This window comes from Haliaeetus albicilla, chromosome 1 (assembly GCF_947461875.1).
Source record: "Haliaeetus albicilla chromosome 1, bHalAlb1.1, whole genome shotgun sequence".
Taxonomy (NCBI): Eukaryota; Metazoa; Chordata; class Aves; order Accipitriformes; family Accipitridae; genus Haliaeetus; species Haliaeetus albicilla.
The window spans coordinates 56,822,176-56,843,490 of record NC_091483.1 but is presented as its reverse complement, the minus strand read 5'-3'; the positions used below and the strand labels follow the sequence as shown (position 1 = coordinate 56,843,490).

The following is a 21,315-nucleotide window of genomic DNA, read 5'->3' as shown; positions in this document are numbered from 1 at the left end:
ATTACATAAATTGAGTTAAAGGCTAGTAAGATTAATAAACATAGCAAAGGGCAGCAGTTAAGAAATCACTACAACTTGTGGATATTTGAATCAGACAAACAGAAAATGACAGTGTGGTATTCTCCTATTAAATTTCAGTATTGCCTCTGATGTTTCAATTTTCATTTGGGTCTCCTTTATCATCTCCCTCAACTAACTGCATGTTTAACAATGAAACCCCTTATCTCACTCTGAAATGCTGAAATTCTGTGTCAACATCAGGAAGAAAACAAAAATCTGCTCTGGTATTCAAACCCAAAAAGGCCAGGTTCAAAACAAAAAATGTTGCTATTGTAACTGAGCTTTGTAATTCAATAGTAAAAATGTTCTGTGGGATATTATTGCTTTGAAAGATAATTAGAATTCCAGTTCAATAACCTTGTTGTACAAGTACTGACATATACTCTGAAGATGTGGAATCTGACACCAGATTTTATCCACATAATTGAAGCAGACTAAAATGAATGCACTATAGTCTGATTTTGTTTTTCTATTTGTTACATATCTGCTGCAGTTGCCAAGCAGCTGGACAGAATGCGATGCCTTCACTCAAAGTTGGAAATTTTACCTTATGTTGTCCAAAATTTCTGCCTTGTGGCAGAAGTCTGCAACTTCCCCTCCACCCAGAAGAGAGTCGTCTTAACATTTGCTCTCCTGGCAACAAAGTGAATACTCCCAAATGTCTCCTGTTCTCATTACTCTGGCTGATTATTCATGAACATTATATTTTAATGTATTGGATGGAGGCAGGTCCCAGGTAGCAAAGGTCAGACTGGTACAGAAGTATTCCATCAAGAAGTAAAGAAGAAAAAGAAAGGGAGCATTTATGTGAGAGAAGGTAGAACCAAGTATCCTCTTTCAGGAACTGATATTTGGAATCCAAAAAGTTGTACATTGAGTTACTCACAAAAAGTCAAGAGTTCTTGCCCTATCAAGGATCAGTTCATAACCAGAAAAAATGAAGGTAAGGATTACACCAAAATTCTTCCATGCCCATCTAAATCCATTTGACATGTCAGAATAAACTCGTCTTCCTCTATTTTCTCTCCATTTATTTCTAAGTTTTATGGGGAGAGAAGAGAAACAGAATTCTCTTTTCTTTCATCCCCATCTACCAGTTAATCATTAGAAGGAATCCTAGTGGAGACAGTTTATTCCCTCATAATCCCTTTGCTGTATGTTGCATCAAGCAGTTGGGGGAAAAAAAAGTAATGCTATACATCTGTCACACATTGAGAATTTAAGGAAAAATATGCTGGAAGACCTTTCTTGTTGTCTAAATGTTTGCAGGAATTCAATTAAATGAATGTGAAGGCAAAGCCTTACAACAAACTTCATGAGATTCACATGTGATTATATTATGACAGTGAGAGAAAAATTGCCATTCAACATCTTCAGGGTAACAGTCAACAATAAAACAGAACTAAGAAATTTGGGGAAGAAAACAATTTGCCAGAAGCTTTCAAAAGAAAATACTTCGTTTGAGATTGCATCTCTCTGTTCTCCTACATAAATGAAACAAGTCTAGATTGTTGTATTGTTTATGGTATAAGCAGCTTACAGACTTACATGGCATTCCTTTGATAGGGAATGCCAAGTATTTAACAAACAATTATGTCCTCCACCTCTCCCTTCACAGTTCAGAGAAAATAACCTCAGAGAAAATAAATTCTTAGTTTGATCCAGCATGCATGTGGCAGACAAGATCTGGCAAGGTTTCATGTATTCCATGTTTTCAACACAAGATTCTTCCAAATATTTACACTTAATAGTTATATGCAAATTGATGCTTTGACTATTGAAAGACAAAATTGCCTTCCTATTAGCTGCAAAGTTTGATCCATAGTAATGCAGTCTTCCTTCCTATATTCCTCTAGAAAAGATATAGTCCTAAATTATATTTTTAGATTCTTATGAAGCTTTTAAAAATCTGAACTAAGGGAAGAAGGGAATTGGGTTGAGTTAAATTTGCTCAAAATACACATTTAAAATGCATTTTCTACCGTAAAAGTAACACTATCAAGGAATAATTCTCAAGAACAATTTTTTAAATAACCATGGCTGGTTTATATCTACAATTCTTTCTGTCAGAAGATCCTAGTTAAGCAAAGCAAACTGTAATTGCCTTTTAATCATTTATTATAGATTGCCCTAAAAATTATAGATGTCCCCAAAAAGCAATACTTTACATAAGAAAGAGAGAATGTAAACAGAACATTAAAAATCTACTCTTGCATAGAACATTATTTTTACCAGTTCCAGAAAACCATTGCATTTTATTGCTGTTACATTTAGCTTGCTAAATTAAATTTTAAAAATTGCATTAAGCGGATTTTTGCCATCTTTGACAACACACATGCCATCTCTGTTTCATATCTTCTATACACTGAATTATTTTATGGGCTTACCCCCAATATCTGGCCGAAGCTTATTGTCATATCCTTGAAGTAAGGAGTCCAGTATGTGAGTTACATCCCCACCATGAATCTTTGGTGCAAGGACCCATGTTTTATTCACCGTTAGATCTTCATCATCCTCATCATCTGCTTTATCAGCTCTATGGTGTGTGAATAAAAAAAACAAGGTTAGGAAAAAAAAGCCAAACAGTGAAACTAAATACACAAGAGGTGAAGAAGAAACTGATAAAATACTGAACACTATTTAGAGTACTTTATAAAAATCCAATGTGTTCTGGTGCCAACAGAAAGAGGCAGGCCCTTATTTAAAACACCAACATTTTGGTTTATGGCAGTAGAGAGTGTAAGCTAATAAACATGTCAAGAGAGGCATTAACACATCACCCATACAGAAAAACTCAAGCCATGAGTCAAACCCATAAAAGCAGCAGTAGGCACCTTCTTACTGCCAGCCTTTTCCTGTTTTAAAACACAAAATGTAATTCCCAAGCTTTTCCCCCATGTATTTAATTTTCAAGTCATGGTACTAATATTTCTAAGAGATGCTTAATCATGATAATAGATACATCTTGGTGTCAAGAACATTAATAGAATCTCCTTCATAGTAGCCTCTGTTCTAGCTATGATATAAAAAATAAGACTTGTATACTTATTCAACTCCATTCAAATTTTAGAAAGCAAACAAACATCACATCCGTGTGCTATGACTAAACATTCACAGAAGCTGCAGTCATATGTCAATTATGTATCTGCATGCATGCATGGTATAGTTAAAATGCTGTACCATTCCTTTCAGTTAAGAAGATCATTTTTTAGCTACTTATTTTATCAAGATGCAACAAATGTACAAAGGAAACACACATTCATTTATTGCCTATCTTTTAATTAGATAAGCAGAAATCTATAGTTAATCACTAAGTCGTTAGAAAAAAATCGCAATACCTTGGTTGCATCTGCAGATTCACTCAGATATCACCAAAAGGTCAAAGAATGCCTGGAAGTAGTTTTCTTTCCATTTGAATCAAATGAGTGTGGACTTAAGTATTCCTCCAGTGCTAAAGCTTGCAATCTATATTACTCATCCAGCTTATTTCAGGGAACCGCTATGGGCTTCAAGTCAAGCAAAGTGCATCAGACTGACAGCAGTAACTCTGACAGTCACACAATGTATCTTCACAAATGGACACTGGCTAGCAGTTATTACAGAACCTATGCAATCCATATAAATCAGTTCCGATGTTAACATAAGCACAGATATTCCAGTAAAAGAAAGGAATTAAATTACTGTCCTCGTACCAATTTGTATTGTACACCAAACCTGAAAATATTACTGCTATATTATTAGAAACTGATTTAAGGGCTTCTAAACTACACAAACATACGCTGCCCCCAAAACTAAGGGTGGAATTTTTCAGTAAATTTCCTACAGGAATGAAGACCACCAGCATGTTCCACACGGAGACAACACTACACCTTCAGGGGGAAAGGACAGAAAAAGTCACGAAAGGACAGAGATGGAGTAGGCACACCTGGCGCTTATTGCATTCTTTTGTGGGAATGCACCAAAACAGTCCGTATTCGTAAGACCTTGCATCACCTCTCAGATACCACTAGCAAGTCTCACTGAAAATCAAGACTATCGTGGCTGTGGAAACTCCTCAGTGGGTTTGGCATGCCTGCTTAATCTGGGAGGTGCAACAGAGAGCTTGCCACAGCTCAGTAGGCTCCCAGAGGATGAACACAAGGCACTGCTCAGATATCGGGACTTTCATACCTAGCTTGCTGCAAACAAGTCACAAGAGTCTATTGTAGCTGAAAGTAATACGCAATCTAAATACAAGGTTCACTGACAGCTTCCACTGTAACAGTCTGAAAAGCGCTTTCATTCTTTTAAATTGAAATGCACCATAAAATGCTTAATCTTTACTGGACTCCATAGACATTATAGAAATGTCAGATATTAAATATTTAACATTTCCCATTAACAGGATCCCACCAGTGGGAGCACTAAAAGAAGTAGGAAGCTAAGTTTTGTAAATGTACACTCTTTTTCCCTCAAAGCTACCTATTGCTATCTCTTTCATGTTTCGTTACCAGGCAGGTTTTTTTTACATATATATTTTTGGTCTGCTTGCACTTTATGTCATCTAATTACTATATAAATTAGCTTATGGTTGCTAAGAGTGCAGAGGCAATCCCAGCCTTTCCCCAGGGGCATTAAGAAGATGAGGAGTAAAAATTTATAAGCAGCTCTCTAAGGTAAGAGACAAGCCCACTACAAAACTGACCTTTTCTTCTTCCCCTTTTTGTCCTCCATCCCACAAACAGCAGAAAGTACACTGAAACTACCAGAGCTCTGTATAGACCAAGGCACCTGACTCTCAGGATCAGCCCAATTATTTGCAGAGAATTTGAAGTGACGGTGACACAATTTTGGCCTGCTTTAATGTTCTTTCCACATTGCTATTAAGAACAGCATAGATTTAGCCAGATGAAAAGTACAGGAGGTCACACCATTCCCACCTAAACCCAAGAGCAGTTACAACCATGATACCTCGCACTCACTCAAATGTCTTGACATTTTGAAGAGCTCTTAATTTTATTTAGAGATTCATAGGACAATGCAGGTGGGAAGGGATCATGGGAGGTCTCTAGTCCAGGTTCCTCCTCAAAGCAGGGCCAGCTCCGAGGTCACAGTAGGTTGCTCAGGGGTTGATCACATTGGGTCTTGCAGACCTCCAAGGAGGGAAACTGCACAACCTCTCTGAGCCACCTGCTCTTTACTTCTCTCTTTTTGGCTATTTACTGTATTTAAATAAACTTGAAGTTAACAAGGAAAAAAAATACAAATACAAATACATTTCAGATTTTCACTTTCTGTCTTGCTTGATTGGAGGACCTCTGGTCCTCCTCCAATTTTAAAACTCTGAACTAGAAATAGGTACACAGATGAGGACACTGACAGCTTACAGAAAGCTATTAATAATGCAATTCCAGGGGGAGAGGGAAAAATTGCATCCCAACATCTGACAGCTTTTCCAGCCACTACTAAGTAAATCTATTTAAGGAGGCACTTTTATTAGAGGTAACATTTCTTTACTTTGTGTCTGACAAGAGTCTTGGCTTAAAATGAGCATTTCCTACTATTTACATGGAACTATCTGGATTTATCTAGAATATATCATGCCTTGTCATCTTCCCCCCCCCAAGAAAAATTATCTAGAATTATCTAGAAAAAAGTGCCAACATCTAGCAAAGAAATACACTAGACTTCCATACCAATACACCAGGTTAACAAGTGCTTGTGGCTCACTAATCCATTAGCTAAACCAGCAAAGGAACCAACACAAATCAGAAATTAATATAACCAAATGCAGAGGAACTGGACTATCACTGTTCTACACAGTGAAAGGAGCTATTCTTACTCTCTCTATTCCTATCTTACTGGCCTTTTCAGAGATGAGTGACTGTGATTAACCCATCTTGCTACCAGAATACCACCTTTTTAACTCTTCTTTAAAATGTGCCCAAGACCACTGAGCATGCAATAAAGACTATAACATCTCTGCAGTATGCTGGGTGCTGATGGTACCCAGTTCTACACTTTTGATTCCTAAATTGTAGCCACTGACGCACAGCCACAGGACTGAGATCAGAAAGGAATGATGCTGGCTGGAAAAAGGAAGTGACCAGAATATATAGAAAGTCTTCTGCATGCCCTCCAGTGAAGCAGAGCACACAACACCTGCCAACTTGAATTCTCAATCCAGACAGTTTGGGGGAGTTGCATAAAACTCTTCCAAAAGAGCACCTAGACACACAAAGGCAACAGGACAGACAGTGTGTACATATTCATTTCTAGGAATCTGAATTACTGATCTTTGTCATACTAAATAGATTTGAACTACTCTGTTTCAAAGGTAGAAATCCCTTCAGATTTACACAGTCAGCAGGATCAGCTGAGACGGTGTTACCAGGATCCAACCGAGGCTGCTAGATCATGTTCTTTAAAGAAACATTCACTTTGGAAAACAAGATCGGTCAAAACTGTTGACCTTTTACACAAGTTTCTGTGTGTCTCACATTGCAAAGTCCAACTTTTTCTCCAGGGTTTGGAATGGGGTTGAAGGAAAGACAGAAGACAGCAAACTTCATTCCAAACCAGAGAATAAAATGTAAATTTCAGGTATGCCGTTCAAATATTTAGTAACAGTTAACTTGGGCTGAACACCTTTTTACTTCTCTGCAGTTAAAATAAATCTAAGAAACACATGAAGATTAATGTCAATTAACTCCACCCTCACTTTAATGGTAGCACTTTCCCCTCTATCTCACAAGCCCAGGAAGAAAGGCAAACTTAATTAAAGAGGAATTCTTTTCCTTTCCGAGTTCATCTAAAGGTTATTTTGCTATACACAGAACATAATACTTGGTCCTCTCCATTTACTGTAAAATATATTTTTTACCAACAAAGTTCACTCAGCTCAACTTTTTCAGAATGTCTGGAGAGACGATGACTTAGAACAAAAATATGACATCAGACATTAAAACATTTCTGTTCCATGGCAAGATGGTATTTTACATCTATTACTGCAGGTGTTAATCTTGATTTTAATGATTATATAAATAAGAAAGAGACCTCACTTCTTAACGTGCTTGTTGTTATAACACTTCAGGTAGCCTCATAAACTCAACCGTAAACTGCATGTATATAGTTAACAGTAATTAGGCAAAAAGTGCCCTAATTATGCTCTCTGACCTTCAACTAATTGGAGACATTACCATGACTAATAAATCCCTGAGCACAAGTGACTAATGACTAAATAAGTCTTTTCAACATCAGGCAACATGCTCATCTTCAGACATTAATACCATAGGTCTTTGTTCTCCTTTAAATATGAGAAAAACCAATCAGATGAGTTTTAAGTTGCAATTAATATCTGTCACTTTATGTAATGAACTGGAAAAAAACTGATACAGTGAGAGTGTTCCTACTGCTATTTGCATCATGCATATCAAAGTATTACACATGGAAGTACACGTACAGCATAGGTGGGAGTATTTACACACAGCTAAGCATCAATTTAGCTGTCCATTCCCAGGCTCCTATTCCCACCCGAGACACCCGAGGGTGCCCAGTCCTCCAAGCGGGGTTGATTTATGGGGAACCTGTAGACTTCTGGAGAAGTAGTAGAGACTGGGCAGGGAACCTTAGTTACCTCCACTGACACTTCATGCCTATGTGCAAGCAACTCAATCAAGCCCTCAGTGGCCATGAGGTTTTAAACAACCCTGCGCAGTGGCTTTGTCTATCTGGAGATAAAATGATCCTTCCATACAAGGAATACTCTGATGATCATTTAATAAATAAATAAGAAGGAAAGTCAGTGTTTCAGATAATTTCCGTGCTGAACATACCATTTTCCTTTTTGCCTTACACATGCACCTGAAAACAATACGACTAGTTGTGTTTGTTAGTTCATTTAGCTGAGGATCTTCTCCAACAGCAGCCAAAAGCAGTTGCTTCAGGAGTTTTACCAACACAGGGGTAGGGCACAGTGACACTTATGTAAATCACGAAACATACCTTAAGACAGATGTTATTCACTGGCTGTTCTTCCCAGCATATTACATTTATGTCCTTTGTCTAAGTATAATACAATTTAACCTTTATTTTCCAGTACTTTAAAAAAACACAAACAACTATTTCTCTTTACTTTTAGACAAAATGGTAATGTTTCCCAAATTGTAAACATGGGAGATTACTTTCTTAGCAACAATACAGCTTCAAAAGTTTGTAAAAATACTGCATTTAACCAGACAATGTTTCATAAGAAGTCAGTCAAGACAGACAAGGTTTCCGGGGGAGGTTTCCAACCAATCAGACATCTAATCAGACACCACCTTACTCCAGAACACCAAACATGATATACTTGTATGTAGTAAAGAAGTATATTTCATGGCCCCATCAATGAGAGTTCGGAGGGCATCTGACCTAGCCAAATTCCATACATGAAAAAAGACCTAAAACATGGCTGAAAAACACAACATGGTCACTGACACCTCAACATCCAGAGTCAGACATTTTTACAGAGGCTGGTGGTGATTCTAATTCAGAAGCTAAAAAAGCAAGCACTTAAGCATGTGTCACATAAATGACCACAGCATAGGATCAGGTATAGATAAAAAACTGAACAAGGATGGTAAGTTTAAGCAGTGCCTGAGACAGAAGAAACTTCCTGACAGAGAGAGTAAAATGCAACTTCAACATGGTAGGAATGAGGTAGGAACTCTTATGTCAGCAATTTAAAATACATATTTACATACTTTGTTGGATCTTCCTAAGATAAAACAAGGGCCTCAGACAGACTTGTAGTATCCTTCAGAAGCTGAAAAAGGATTGGGACTCCTACACATACACAAATATTACTTCTTTTCAGTAGCAGCAATAACAGCAGAACCATATAGTCCTGACTGCTAGAATAGGACACAATTACATTTTTCTTCAAAAGATTTTCTTAAAAGCTTACTTCCACTGCTAGCTGTCAGTAGTGGACGGTTTAAACATCTCTCAAGATGAGTATGAAACAGCTTCATACTCATCAGTTCTACCACATTTCTGCAGAAATGAACTCTCTTTTGCATTTCATCATCAGCTTCTTCACTGATATGCTTTATTCATCACAGAAAATTTCTGGGAAAATAAGCATAACTGCAAGCAAAGAAATGCAGCTACTGAAAATACGTCTACAGAAAGCCTTACTTGCTCTTGTTAATCCTGTGGGATATAAAGTCACTGATGTTGTATTCCTTCATCTTCAACCTTCCTAAACTGGTTTAGACACTCTCTTGACAAAAATCTCTTTTCTCTTCCCTCCATCCATTCCATTTCAGAAGCTTTTGTCAATCTATTTCCCACTCCTTCTGCTTTGTCAGACTTTGGCATATTCTTTTGTGTGTCAAAATGTATTTATCTCTCCCACTGAAGTACGTTTTACTTATTCCCTACATCTTTTTTCCAGTATACCTACCACATACTGTTAAGTTGATTCTTCTTCTGGATACACATACTATCTTGTGCTCTTCGCCTTCTCTAATCTCATATTTGCCTGGCTATTTATAATTTCCTGCCCTGTTTCTTCCTTCCCTTCTCCTTCCTGAGTTTTTATTGAGGGGATGGACCTTAAGTCAGCAGTAAAATTATCATGGAAAAGTGTGGGGAAAAAAATATTAGAAATTATTATACAGAAATAAACATTAGATTTTTAGGATAAGCTACATAAAGAAGTTCACTTCATATTATGTGAGTAAAGCTTTGTTTAAAAAAAAAAAAAAAAAAGAACAATCACAGCACTACCAGAATAAAAGTAGGTACCTCTGCTGTTCATTCCCTGTAATGAAAAGTGTTGCCTACATATTTGAGTGTTTAGACTATCAAACTTGTGATATCTTAATACATATCACAAGCATCAGATGATCAAGCTCTTTTGAGTCATTACAGCTTTGAAGTACATCTCTGAAAGACATGAAACATTTTCTCCCACACAAACTTCAGTACAATTAATTTTAGTCCCAGCAAGACCTTCACTTAAAAGCATTATCACATTTCTATAAAATGATCTTCAACATCTCTGTGATACGAATAGAACAAAAACTAATCCAAACAGAAATTACTGAACAATACAACCAGACTTAACTCTGAACACTTAATAAAGCCACAATCTGACTGTAAAGAACATTTATAGAAATGTGAATTTTTAACATTAAGAACAACAGGTATTATTAAAGATGTGTTCCAGAAGAACAATTTTGTTCTGAGATCCACACAAATTGCTCTCCTCCAAATCACTTTTCAGATAATGCTACATACTAGTTGAAATGACACTGGTCAAATTTGTTATTAATTCAAATGGCTTTTAAAGATCTCAAAAAAATTATCATCTGGACTCAAAGCATCACAGATATTCTTTATCCGTCAGTCTTCTCATATAATACAGAGTTAAATTTCCCACCTTAAAGGTCATCCAAATATTGATATGCTCAGACCAGTATAACTGCCACCTCTACGCCTATCAAGTTGCAGTTCAGAAATCAATTGAAAATTTTCCTCACATCTATCTATCCAAGTACAGGTAATTCTCTGTGCCAATTCAGAGCTGCTGGATTCTCAAACATATTCAGCTTGATTAGTATAGCGATCTCACTTTTACCATCTTAGTAAAAATAGCTCTTTACTTCCATATGTGGTAACAAAAATAGTCTTCCATTTTGTAGACCTCAGGGAGACAACTACTTGTTTCTGCATCCCTCCCTTTTATGCTATACAATAGAGAAGAGAGCAAGAACCTTGCACGAGATAGCAAACTATACTAAAAAAAAAAAAACAAAACAAAAAAACCACCAACAAAAGAAAAAAACAAGCCGATTCCTGCGATTTTCCACAGAATCATGTCATTTAGAAGGGATCTTTGGAAGTTGACTTCTACTCAAAGAAGGGCAAATACTGAATTCAGACCATGATGCTTAGAACTTTGTCCGGTCGGGTCTTTGAAAATTCAATGGACAGAGATCCCACAACCTCACTGGACAGCTAGTTCCACTGTTTAATTATCCTCACAGTGATTTTTTTTCTTTATACCTAGTTGGGATTTCCCCTGTTGCAATTCATTGCCATTGTTGCTCATCCTCTTACCGTGCACCACTGTGAAGAGCCTACCTCTGTCTTCTCGATCACCAACCCGTAAGTGCTGGGGGGCTGCTGCTGGGTCCCCCCAAAGCCATCTCTTCTCCAGGCTGAACAGCCCCCTCCTCACAGGGCAAGGGTTCCTGCCCGACCAGGTTGGTATCCCTCTGCTGAGCTTCCTCCAGTTTAAACCCGAAACGGGATGCAGCATCCAGACGCGGTTTCACAAGTGCTGAGCAGAGGGAGACGATCACTTCCCCCACCTCCTGAGCAGCCCAGGAGGCTGCTGGCCCTCTTTGCGGCCAAAGCGCCATGCCGTCCCCCAGGAACTCCAGGTCCTTTTTGGCAGAGCTGCTCCCCAACCAGCCAGTCCCCAGCCTGTCCTGCTGAGGGGGGCTTCCCACGCAGGTGCAGGACTTAGCACTCATCCTTGATGAATTTTATAATGCTCCTGTCAACCCATTCTCCCAGCCTCTCCAGCTCCCTCTGACAGCAGCCCTGCCCCCAAACATATGAATTTGGTAAAAACAATCTTTCAACATAGGAAAAAAAAAAATTATCTCCAGGAAAGGCTATGCTGATATCGTCATTCCTGATGCTCTGAGCAGTTCTTGTTCCACCCCAGACAAGCAAGGTCACTTCTCTTTCCTCACATCAATTATTCCACTTTCTGATTACAGACTTTCAGAATCTGTTTTGTGTTTTGTTTTGGCTTACAAAAACTGGGTAACTTACTGATCGTAACACCCCCACTCGCAGTGTAAGTACACCTCTTCCTCTGTTCTGAGAAAATCATTACTACAATATCTTAAAGCTGCTCTTTGCCTTGCAAAGTACTTGAAAGTACCCATTATCTTCAGCAAGTAGGTCCTTCCTTTTTTTCTAGTACAAACATTTCTAATGCTAGCTGAAAAATTAGTAGGGGCCCTTATGCCAACTATATTTTAATTTAAGAGATCAAGAGCATTTTGTCATTGTAAAATTTTTAGATAAATATATATGCAACTTCCTCTACAAAACATCTTCTAAGAAAAGCCTTCCAGCCATTGCATGCAACAAAACATAAAATTTATCAGGCAGATAAAGTAGGCCTTAGGATAATCTGTACTGCCTTGACTGAAACTGAAGTCTCAACCTACTAAAATTCTTAGGGACATTTATTTCAGATGGATTTGAATGAAACCTAGAAATGTAAATTGGTAAGTCTTACCTTCTCAGCTGGTAAGTTTTACCTTCTTTGTGGGTTTTGGCCAGATCATGCAATCAAATAATTAAAATGTAAACAGCCATATTCTACTGTTCATCCAGACCAAACAGCAGGGAATAAATGAAGATTCAGAGAACAGAAGATAAAAGGACAACGATAGTAAATTACAGAGCTTAAGCAGATAGAACTGAAAAGGGACAAATAGTGTTAAATAAAGGACAAAATATCCTCAGGCTGCTAAGGAAGGACATGGTGATGAAAAGGTATCACCTCTTTGGATATCTGAAACGTGTACTAACCACAGCAGTATCAGATCTCCTGGGAGTTTCAGGCTAGAACCATCACGCAAAGACAGACACAAATAAATCCATGTGCCACATGTCACCACCCCGTTCAGGAGACTGCAGATATCTATCTACGGTTGACTGATGAAAGGTTAATTGTCATCAAGTTCAGAATGAACTGATATATTGTTGATGGGTTAAGTGCCTTGATCCAAGAAACACTTTCCATAGTGTCAAAATAGACTTAAAACAAACCTAACATAAATGAATGCTGAGAACCATAACCTCAATAAGAAGCAGTTACCCTAATTAAATGCCATCACACAGCCGCTATAACATTCATCAAATTGCAAAGTCAACTTTGTTAGATTTCTACTTTAAAATGTCACCAGCATCTTAAGAAATATATAAAAAGAGCTCTCCTTTTTAAGGCATTTTCAGTCACTTAAGGTGCTGATATTTCAATATATTCAGGTGAACATTCGCCCTAACACAACTCATTGCATATTTCCTGCAAAATCTTGAGGTAACTAGGAAGCTACTACAGTCTTCACAAAAAACAAGCTCATTTGAAATACTTCCAAGTTCTGGTACACGTGTGAGCAGCTATCAGTCTCTTCCCACAGGAGGTAAAGAAATACGTATAGACTGAAGTACCAACAGAACCAGAGACTTGCACTGAACTGTGCACCATAATTGTGGCATATAGGTGAATCTGGCTTAACATCATAGAAAAAGCCATACAATTACAATAACTAGGCAATGACAACATGTCCCCAAGAGAAATACAGTGAATGGGTTCTACTGAAATTTTAGTGCAACTGTCATTAGGCAATTATGGACTAATCCAAAGGTCAATGAAATTAATGAATAAATGTACAAAGAGGTGAATATACTCCGTAAAGGCTAGTGTAAATAGCTAAACCATGTAATAAAAAGCTTGCACTCTCTCTCTGCAAGCAAAATCATGTCTTCTCCACTGTAATTTACTGTGTATTGAATATAACACATACCTTTTACAACAGGAGTATTACACCTCTTGTCAGATGGTGACTAAAATTTACGGCTGTCAGAGTTGTCCCCTTCTGGAAGCAACCTGCAGGCCATCATCAGCTGGACGGCTCTCATTGACAGAGCAAGAACCTAAGGTACAGGTCCATAGCTCACCTGCAGCAGGTCTGATACAATCCACTACATATTCGATGGCTGTATGCTGGTGAGATCAAGTACCTTTCTCCCTCAGGGAAAACACTGAGGGTACTTCATTTTTAAAAACATCTACATAATTTATTCTGCCATGTAAATATGGCATCAGACAATGAAGAAAAAAAATTTGTCATGACTTACAGTGACAGAGTTAGCCACCTAAATTAATACTTAATAGTACAACTTTTTCCTAATATAAATTCCATCCAGCTGAACTTTATTCTGAAAGATAAATTGGACCATAATATTACATTAATAATAATAAGACTTAATCCCTCATGGTACACTGCCTTAAATAAGAAGAAAACCATGTTAAATGAAAGGACTAACAATCTATTTAAGGCCTCAAATAATTTAATCCAAAGGGGACGTATCTCATGTTACCTCAGGTCTTTCCTATTCACTATGTCTGTCTGTCTTCCTGAAAATAAAAAAAGTAACTGCATATGAATTCAGAAACACAGAATTAGCCATTCACACCTTATCAGAGATGAATGCAGTGACATGGAAAAAGGATTTGAGGATCAAGGAAGAAAGCAAAAAGAACATGAGGTACACCGGAGCAGTACTGGAGCTAATCCTGGGATAGAGTATCTCAGCAGTATGAAGTAGTTTGTGTGTATCTGCCATTAATGAGGCTAATATTTATATAATCTACCCATTTCTGAGGTCTGTTCTTCAAAGAAAAAATGGAAAGGGTTTACAAAATGGTTAAACAAACAATTTAACATTTTCTGAAGAAATGTAAGTAGCTCAGTTTACTTATCTGAGAGGAAAATGTAAGCTGCTATCAAGTTGTGTCTTAAATTACATATACCAGGGAAATACTTCTAACAGTAGTTAGTATGACTGTAGCATGGGTAAATCCAATTCAATGGAAATTTCCACTCTGCGTAGCGCAGCTCCGATTGTGACACATTTGTGTAAAACTTTCATTTTGGACTAGATCCTTCATCCTGCAACAACTGCTTGGCATATAACTGCACTGCAGCTTCTTATCTCCGAGAGGTGAGGAGGTTTCTCTCAGCAAATAATCTACAACATATCATGAAAGACTAGGCTGGAAAGAGAAAGATGGCAGGATGTTTTCTGACCAAAATGCTGATTCCTTTAAGAATTTTCAGGATTCATTTGAGGTGCTCTGAGTTCTTGTCAAGGCAAAACTTGGGCACACAGGGGAAGGAAGATCTGGTTTCCCTGTTGAAGAGCAGACGGCTGCAGACCACACTCTGTTTCTGAAGAGCAGTTGCAGCCATGGGTCTGCACCCTGAGCTTGCCCTGCACAACTGGAGGGATGAACCAAGACCTGGATTTCCCCACAAAGACATGGACGTAAGGTCCAGTGGCTGAGCCAGCTGTGGCAGGTGGTACTGGGAAAAAAAATCAGGCTTTTTCAGCTGGCAGAAGAAGGCAGGAGATCCACTGGCTGGAAGCCAGAGAAACCTCAGACTAGAAGTACTGTACAATACCTCATTGGATTCCTCCTCATCAAATCTTTATGCATGGACTTAGAACAGTTACACTGAAGCAGCAAAACTGATGCAGAAGCCAGTATAGATTCTCCAGTTTTGTTTATTCTGATATCAGACTGGATTATCACAACAGGTCCTACTGACTTGAACATCCACCAGTGAAAGCATGTTTTGGAAACTATTTCTTTCCATCTTTGCCATATCACTGAGATTTCCCTCTTCTTTGAAGTAAGTTCTGTTCACGTCAACTCCTCATGACCTTTCTAGTCTCTCTAGTTAACCTCCATTAGCTCGGTGTTGTTGCATGATTTACCATTTTAAGTTTAGATACGTAGAATCAAGTTTTTACATGGGCTGGTAGGCCACTGAACTCACCACACTTATCTTCAGCCTTATTAAAAATGTTCACATGTGTAAAAATGCAACATCGGGACTTCCATGTCATCTCCAGGTTAATTCAATTGCATCTGAATTACTCCTTACAAATTATTACCATTCAGAGAAATTGTTAAGAAATAAAAGTTAACGACACTGTCATCCACCACTCTTTGAAAGGTTCCTGTCAGTGTGCTACATACTGTCATTTATAATTATCACTTCACTCTGCCGCTCTTTACCAAATAAGTTATGATATTGTTATTTTACCTAAGTACACACTCAATTTAATAAGCAGTGCAAGAAAGGGCTATGCAGGTAATTAAAAAAGCCCTAGTACTCTTCTCTCATAAATGGTACTACAAAAATGGCTCTTTACCCATCTTGGTAGATACTCACCTTTGTTTTTCTGCGAGTTCAACATACATGACTTTTTTAGTGTGTGTGTATATATATATATATATATGATGGCACAAACCAAAGCAACTCACTTTCAAATAGTGCATATGCCAAGTTCATTTAAGTAGTCCTACCTACTGGCCATAGAAACTAGGTGTTGTATTGAACCCAGATTATTATAATTCCTCTACAGCGTCAAAGAAAAACCACAGGTCCCCTGACACCCTTGTAATTTACTCTGTGGCCAGACTTATGGATCCAGAAAAAAGTTGACCAACGTCAACAGGTGCTAACCTGTAACCTTTTCTATCCAGCTCAGAAAGGCTGGAATTGGTAGCAAGGGTGCTCTTATTTAACATCAGGCATATTTAACAAACCAAAAGTTAAAAGTAATTTAAATTGTACTTCAATTTGCTAGGAAAGCCTTTTTTTTTTAATGGATTGCCATAGTTTGAAGGTTTTCTTTAAACCCATTGTAAGAAAATTATGTGCAAAGAATACAAGTATTTCTCAATATTTATGTCTCATTAAACTTATAGTAACAAAAGAAAATATTAATAAACTTTTAATAAAATAAACCGTAAAATAAAATGTTTCCCACATTTTAACAAAATAAACCACTGGGACTGCTAAATAACAAGTTCTTCACTGTCACATCATGAACAAAGCACATAAGAGTGAGGATAATAATGAATAAACATCACAGATGTTCAAATGAAACAGTAAATCACTATTATCAAGAAACCCATGTTGTTATGACGGGCTTAACTCTGATCCAGGAATTTATATGAGAGGAAAACGTAGGCCGTATTATATAAGTGTTTTCCTAAGAGATATTTTGAAATGGAAAAGAAAAGATTAGTTGACATTTGCACCTGCTGACAGTTACATTGCAATGGAGCATTTAGAACTGCTTTTTAGAACATCAGGTTACGAAACTGAAGGGAAGATATGGCCAAAATTAAGTTAAGCTTACAATATACTGTCAGGGATGCTGACCAGCACATACCATTTAAAGCAGTATAAATTAGAAGAAATGTTACAGTTATGCTGCACCTGTATGGCTAGAACAAAGGAAATAATATTAATTATATTGTCAGCTCTTATGCTCTCCCTATGAATTATCTATTTATTTGAGTTCAACAAGAATAATGGGTTTGCCGAACATTTAGGACTGCAGTGCCTGCTGGGTAACTGATCCTTTCCTGCACATACCTTATAGAAAGGCTCGCAGCCCAATTTCTACTACAGAAGAGATGTCAGCTGTTGACAAAAATAGTCCTTCAAAATACTGACTCATGAAGCTACATCAAGTGCATTGACCATTCTTGTCTCTTTGTGCCGCACGTACAGAACTGGGGGAAAACAACTGTCTTATGGGTTAGAGTTCAACTGCAATGAATCCCTTTGGTGAAGGAAGTTCAGTCTAATGTCACACTACAGCTTTTGGGGCAGTACACTGAAAGGATAAACTCTTGGTTGGACTCAACTTCCAATGTCCTTGCTTAGGCTTTAGCTCCATTTGTTACTCCTGAAGTAACTTTACTCACACTCAGCACAAAGTACTTTGTGTATAAATGCATAGTCTAAGTGATGCAATTTGCAATCTTCTGCAAGTACGTGTTGAAAATGTAGGTTGGCTCCTGCAAGATGTTTTTTAGGAAAACAGCCAGAATTGGTGCAACCTGGTCTATTCTTGAGAAAAGCATTACTTCTGTGTTTGACTTTGAACTTCAAGGAAAAGCTTGGGCTGAAACTACAGAAAGGCATCCAAAGAAGCAGAAAAACTGTATTTCCATCCTACTTTGCAGCAGGCTGCTAAAGGGCGCCAGAGCTCCTGAGATCTCTGCAAACACCCCTGAGCTGTAATGCACTACATACCAGAGAATCACGATCTGAAAAACATGTCCACTTGTAGTCACTTAAAAAAAAAAAAAAAAGGGGGAAAAAAAAAAAGAAAAATCTTTCAATCACAATTTTTCCTTGTAGCCTCTGAATGAAAGGCAAGCATGGAAATAGTTGATTCAGATACATGGATATTTATACCAAAGGTTCCATTTTATCTGAGATGTTCTGGAACACAAAATAAAATAATGCATGTAAGTTACCTCTTTTTCTCACTGAAGACTTCTTATCAACTTATTTTTATAAATGCTACTGTTAATGAGATGTATATGTAATAATCTACGCCCAGTCCTGTAATCACAACCACACTTTGACAAACAAAAAAAAATTATACATTTTTTTAGCTAGTCCTCCTCCTTTGTAACTAAGCCTTTGAACTGATAAATTAGCATGCATATTCTTTTCTCTCAAACCACTTGATAATTTCTTTCATACCTCAGGTACAATATGTTCATTAAGAAACACTCTGAAGAGGCACAGCTGCACTGGTATAATTTCCATCGACGCTTTTGAAAAATATTTCCATAATATACCAAGGTTTTAAAAGACATAGATTAAGAAAAGTATAACCAGGGGTGTTTCTGACTAGGATAACACAGCAGCCTTCTGAAGATGAGAGATGAGCTGAGATCAACACGCTTCACACAGACTGATAAATCATCATTCAGTATGGGGAAGGGGTCTAGAGTCTGACAGAGTTAAAAAAATGTCTAACAGTTGTTTGGGGGGCAGGGGAGGGGGGGTGCCAGCCTTTATACTACACATTTGGTATACCCTCTTGGAATGGTAATTCGGTCTATCATGAAAAAGACAGACACACTGTCGAACACCCTTTCAGCACTGCTTTGTGATTTTTATGAGAGTATAACCTGTGGAATGGTTCGCATTAGCTCCGAATTATTAATGGAGTTGAAGGATCAGACTGCTTTTCGTTAAGTTGTTCCGGGCACTAATAACACATTTGCCCAGCAGTACCGAACTGCTGTTTCTTCAGAGCCCTTCCGATCAATTTTATAACTCCCCCTTAAAACGCACGTTTCCAACTTCGGGGACTTGAGCAGCTGCCCGGCACCATCCCCCGCCTGGGCCCGATCCCCCTCCCGAGGGCTGCCGAGGCACAAGCCGGTGCCGCGCAGGATGCCCCGCTGCGCGGGCAGCACGGTCAAAAACAAACCGGCACCGCCAGCCCAGCGGTGCCCCGCCGGTACCGCCGACCGCCGGACCAGCCTCTTCCAAAGGAGCCACCAGCGCCTCAGCCGCTCGCCAGCCCCACTCCAGCCTCCTCTCCCCGCAGCAGCCGGCGACCGAGCGGGGACGGGCGGGCGCGGCGGCGGGGAGGTGCCGGCGCTGCGGGGGAGCTCCTCGCCCCGGGCGGCAGCCCCCACCGCCGCCCCGCCTCGGGCCGCGGGGCTGCCCCGGAGCGGAGCGGAGCTGACCGAGGGGCCCCGCCGCCCTCCTGGGTGGGAGGCGGGGGGCACGCCGCGCTTCTGCCAGCACCGAGCTGAGCCCGGACTCACCAACTCGCTCAGCGAACAAGTGGGATGCGGCCGAAGTTTTACTTTGCCGGTGCCGGTTCCCCCCGCAGCCCCCCGCGGGAGCCGCCGCCGCAGCACCGGGACCTTACCTCTTTTTTTTTTTTTTTTCTTTCTTTTTCTAAGTTTCGCGGCGCGTAGCACGCCGCCTTCCCCCCTCGCCCCCTCCCCCCCGGCCGCCCGCACCCTCCCGGCGGGAGGGTGCGGGCGGCCGGGTCCGGTGCGGGGGTCCCCGCCGTACTCACCCGCTCCCCAGCCGCACGGTCAGCAGCAGCAGCAGCAGGCGGGCCCCGCGGCGGCGGCTCCAGCGGGGCGCGGGTCCCCCCCACGCATCCATGAGCGTGAAGGCGCTCTCCCTTTCCCCGAGTTTTCTCCGGAGAGGCTGGGGAATAGCGACCCTGCCAATCCCACCGTGCTTCCCCCCCCCCCGGCACCCGGCAGGCAGAGGGAGGGGAGGGGAAGGGAAGGGGAAAAAAAAACCAAAAAAACCCACCCAAACAGGTAGGAACCCACTCTACAAGGACCGAGCAACTCGCCCAATAGGCTCATCAGGTTGCTCCATAAATTATCCTAAAAACTGCTGGGCGAATCAATCCCTAGCAGAGGTGGAGCCTCCTTTACTAGAAGGGAAACATGCTTGGGAGAAAGGGTGGCAGTGATTTGCTATTTTCTCCAAAGAGGGAAATAAAATAGATCTTACATATATATATACACACACACACATAACACATATATACACATAACATATAAAATGCCAAATATATATTTAAAGCTACACATACATATACATTTAAATCTTTTTCCTTTTAAAGCTACTCAGAGGGCGGCTTGCAATGTGAGAGGCAGCCCCTCGGCCCTGCCAAGCGGAGACCCGCAGCCGGGAGCAGAAGCGCCGGCGGATGTGCGCGGACACCCGCGGGGACTGCGCGGCCCCGCGTCCGGCACGACCGCGATTTTGGGGACCCGCGGGGAAGGGGGGCTGTCCTTCGGCCCCTCGTCCGTCCCCAGGAGAAGGGCCCCCCCCCCCCCCCCGCTCCGAGCGCGGTCCCTAAAGCCGTGCCGGAGGCTCGGCGCGCAAGGGCAACCGCGGGAACTCCGCGCACCCAAGAAACGGGAGTCGCGCAAGCCCGGAGGCTGCAGGCGGCTCTGCGCGGCCGCGGAGCGCCCCCGGGGGGGAAGGGGGAGGAAAGCGGGCGATGCGCGGTGCTGCGCTATAAAATGCGCCGGGGCTTGCTACGACGTGCAAAAGGCTTTGGGTTTTTTTTTTGTTTGGGGTTGGTTTTTTTTCCCCCTCCCGCCTGCGTTCTCCCCTGTGCTGCTCGCTCCCTCTCGGGAGATCTCCGGGGGAAAATAGCCACCCCCCCCTCTCCCCCAAAACCAAACCCGAGGCAGGAAAAGCGACCGCGGTGGCGGAGACGCGCCGGTGGTTCCGCGCTTTGCAGCCCCCTCCGCCGGCCGCGGGGACAGGCGGTAACGTCCCGGCCGGAGTAGCGCTTAAATAAAGCGTTGTTTCTTTGCACGGCTCCAGGGCTGGATGACCCCTGAATCTCTGCCCACCCTAATTCCCTGGCCCCGGAGATGTCCCCGCTTGCAGGTCTCTCCGGGGCACTCACTCCTGGAGTAACCTGCGCTGCATGATTCTCAGCGTAAGGAGCAAACCGTTTTATAGTCGTCATCATCATCATCATCATCATCCTCCTCCTTTGAGTCAAGATGTAACTGCACAGAAATGTAAATAATTCCCCCATCCAGCGGTTGTCCTGATGAAAGGCAGTGTTTTGGTTTGGGTTCTCCTG

The 21,315-nt window shown here is 40.6% G+C and overlaps 1 protein-coding gene across 2 annotated transcripts in view; it reads right to left on the bottom strand.

The window, feature by feature from the left end:
• GABRG1 (gamma-aminobutyric acid type A receptor subunit gamma1) overlaps positions 1-20,325 on the bottom strand; it is a 66,280-nt gene extending 45,955 nt beyond the window's left edge. Inside the window, exons 1-2 of one of the 2 annotated variants that reach the window (XM_069790811.1) lie at positions 19,765-20,325; positions 2,448-2,596 (exon numbers count right to left, since the gene is read on the bottom strand). In XM_069790811.1, the coding sequence (XP_069646912.1) occupies positions 2,448-2,596; positions 19,765-19,856 (241 nt within the window). In that variant the 5' untranslated portion in view covers positions 19,857-20,325. Of the gene's footprint in view, positions 1-2,447; positions 2,597-19,764 lie in introns of those variants that run through there. The other variant, XM_069790818.1, reaches the window with a different exon arrangement.
• Between the last annotated feature and the right edge of the window lie 990 nt (positions 20,326-21,315).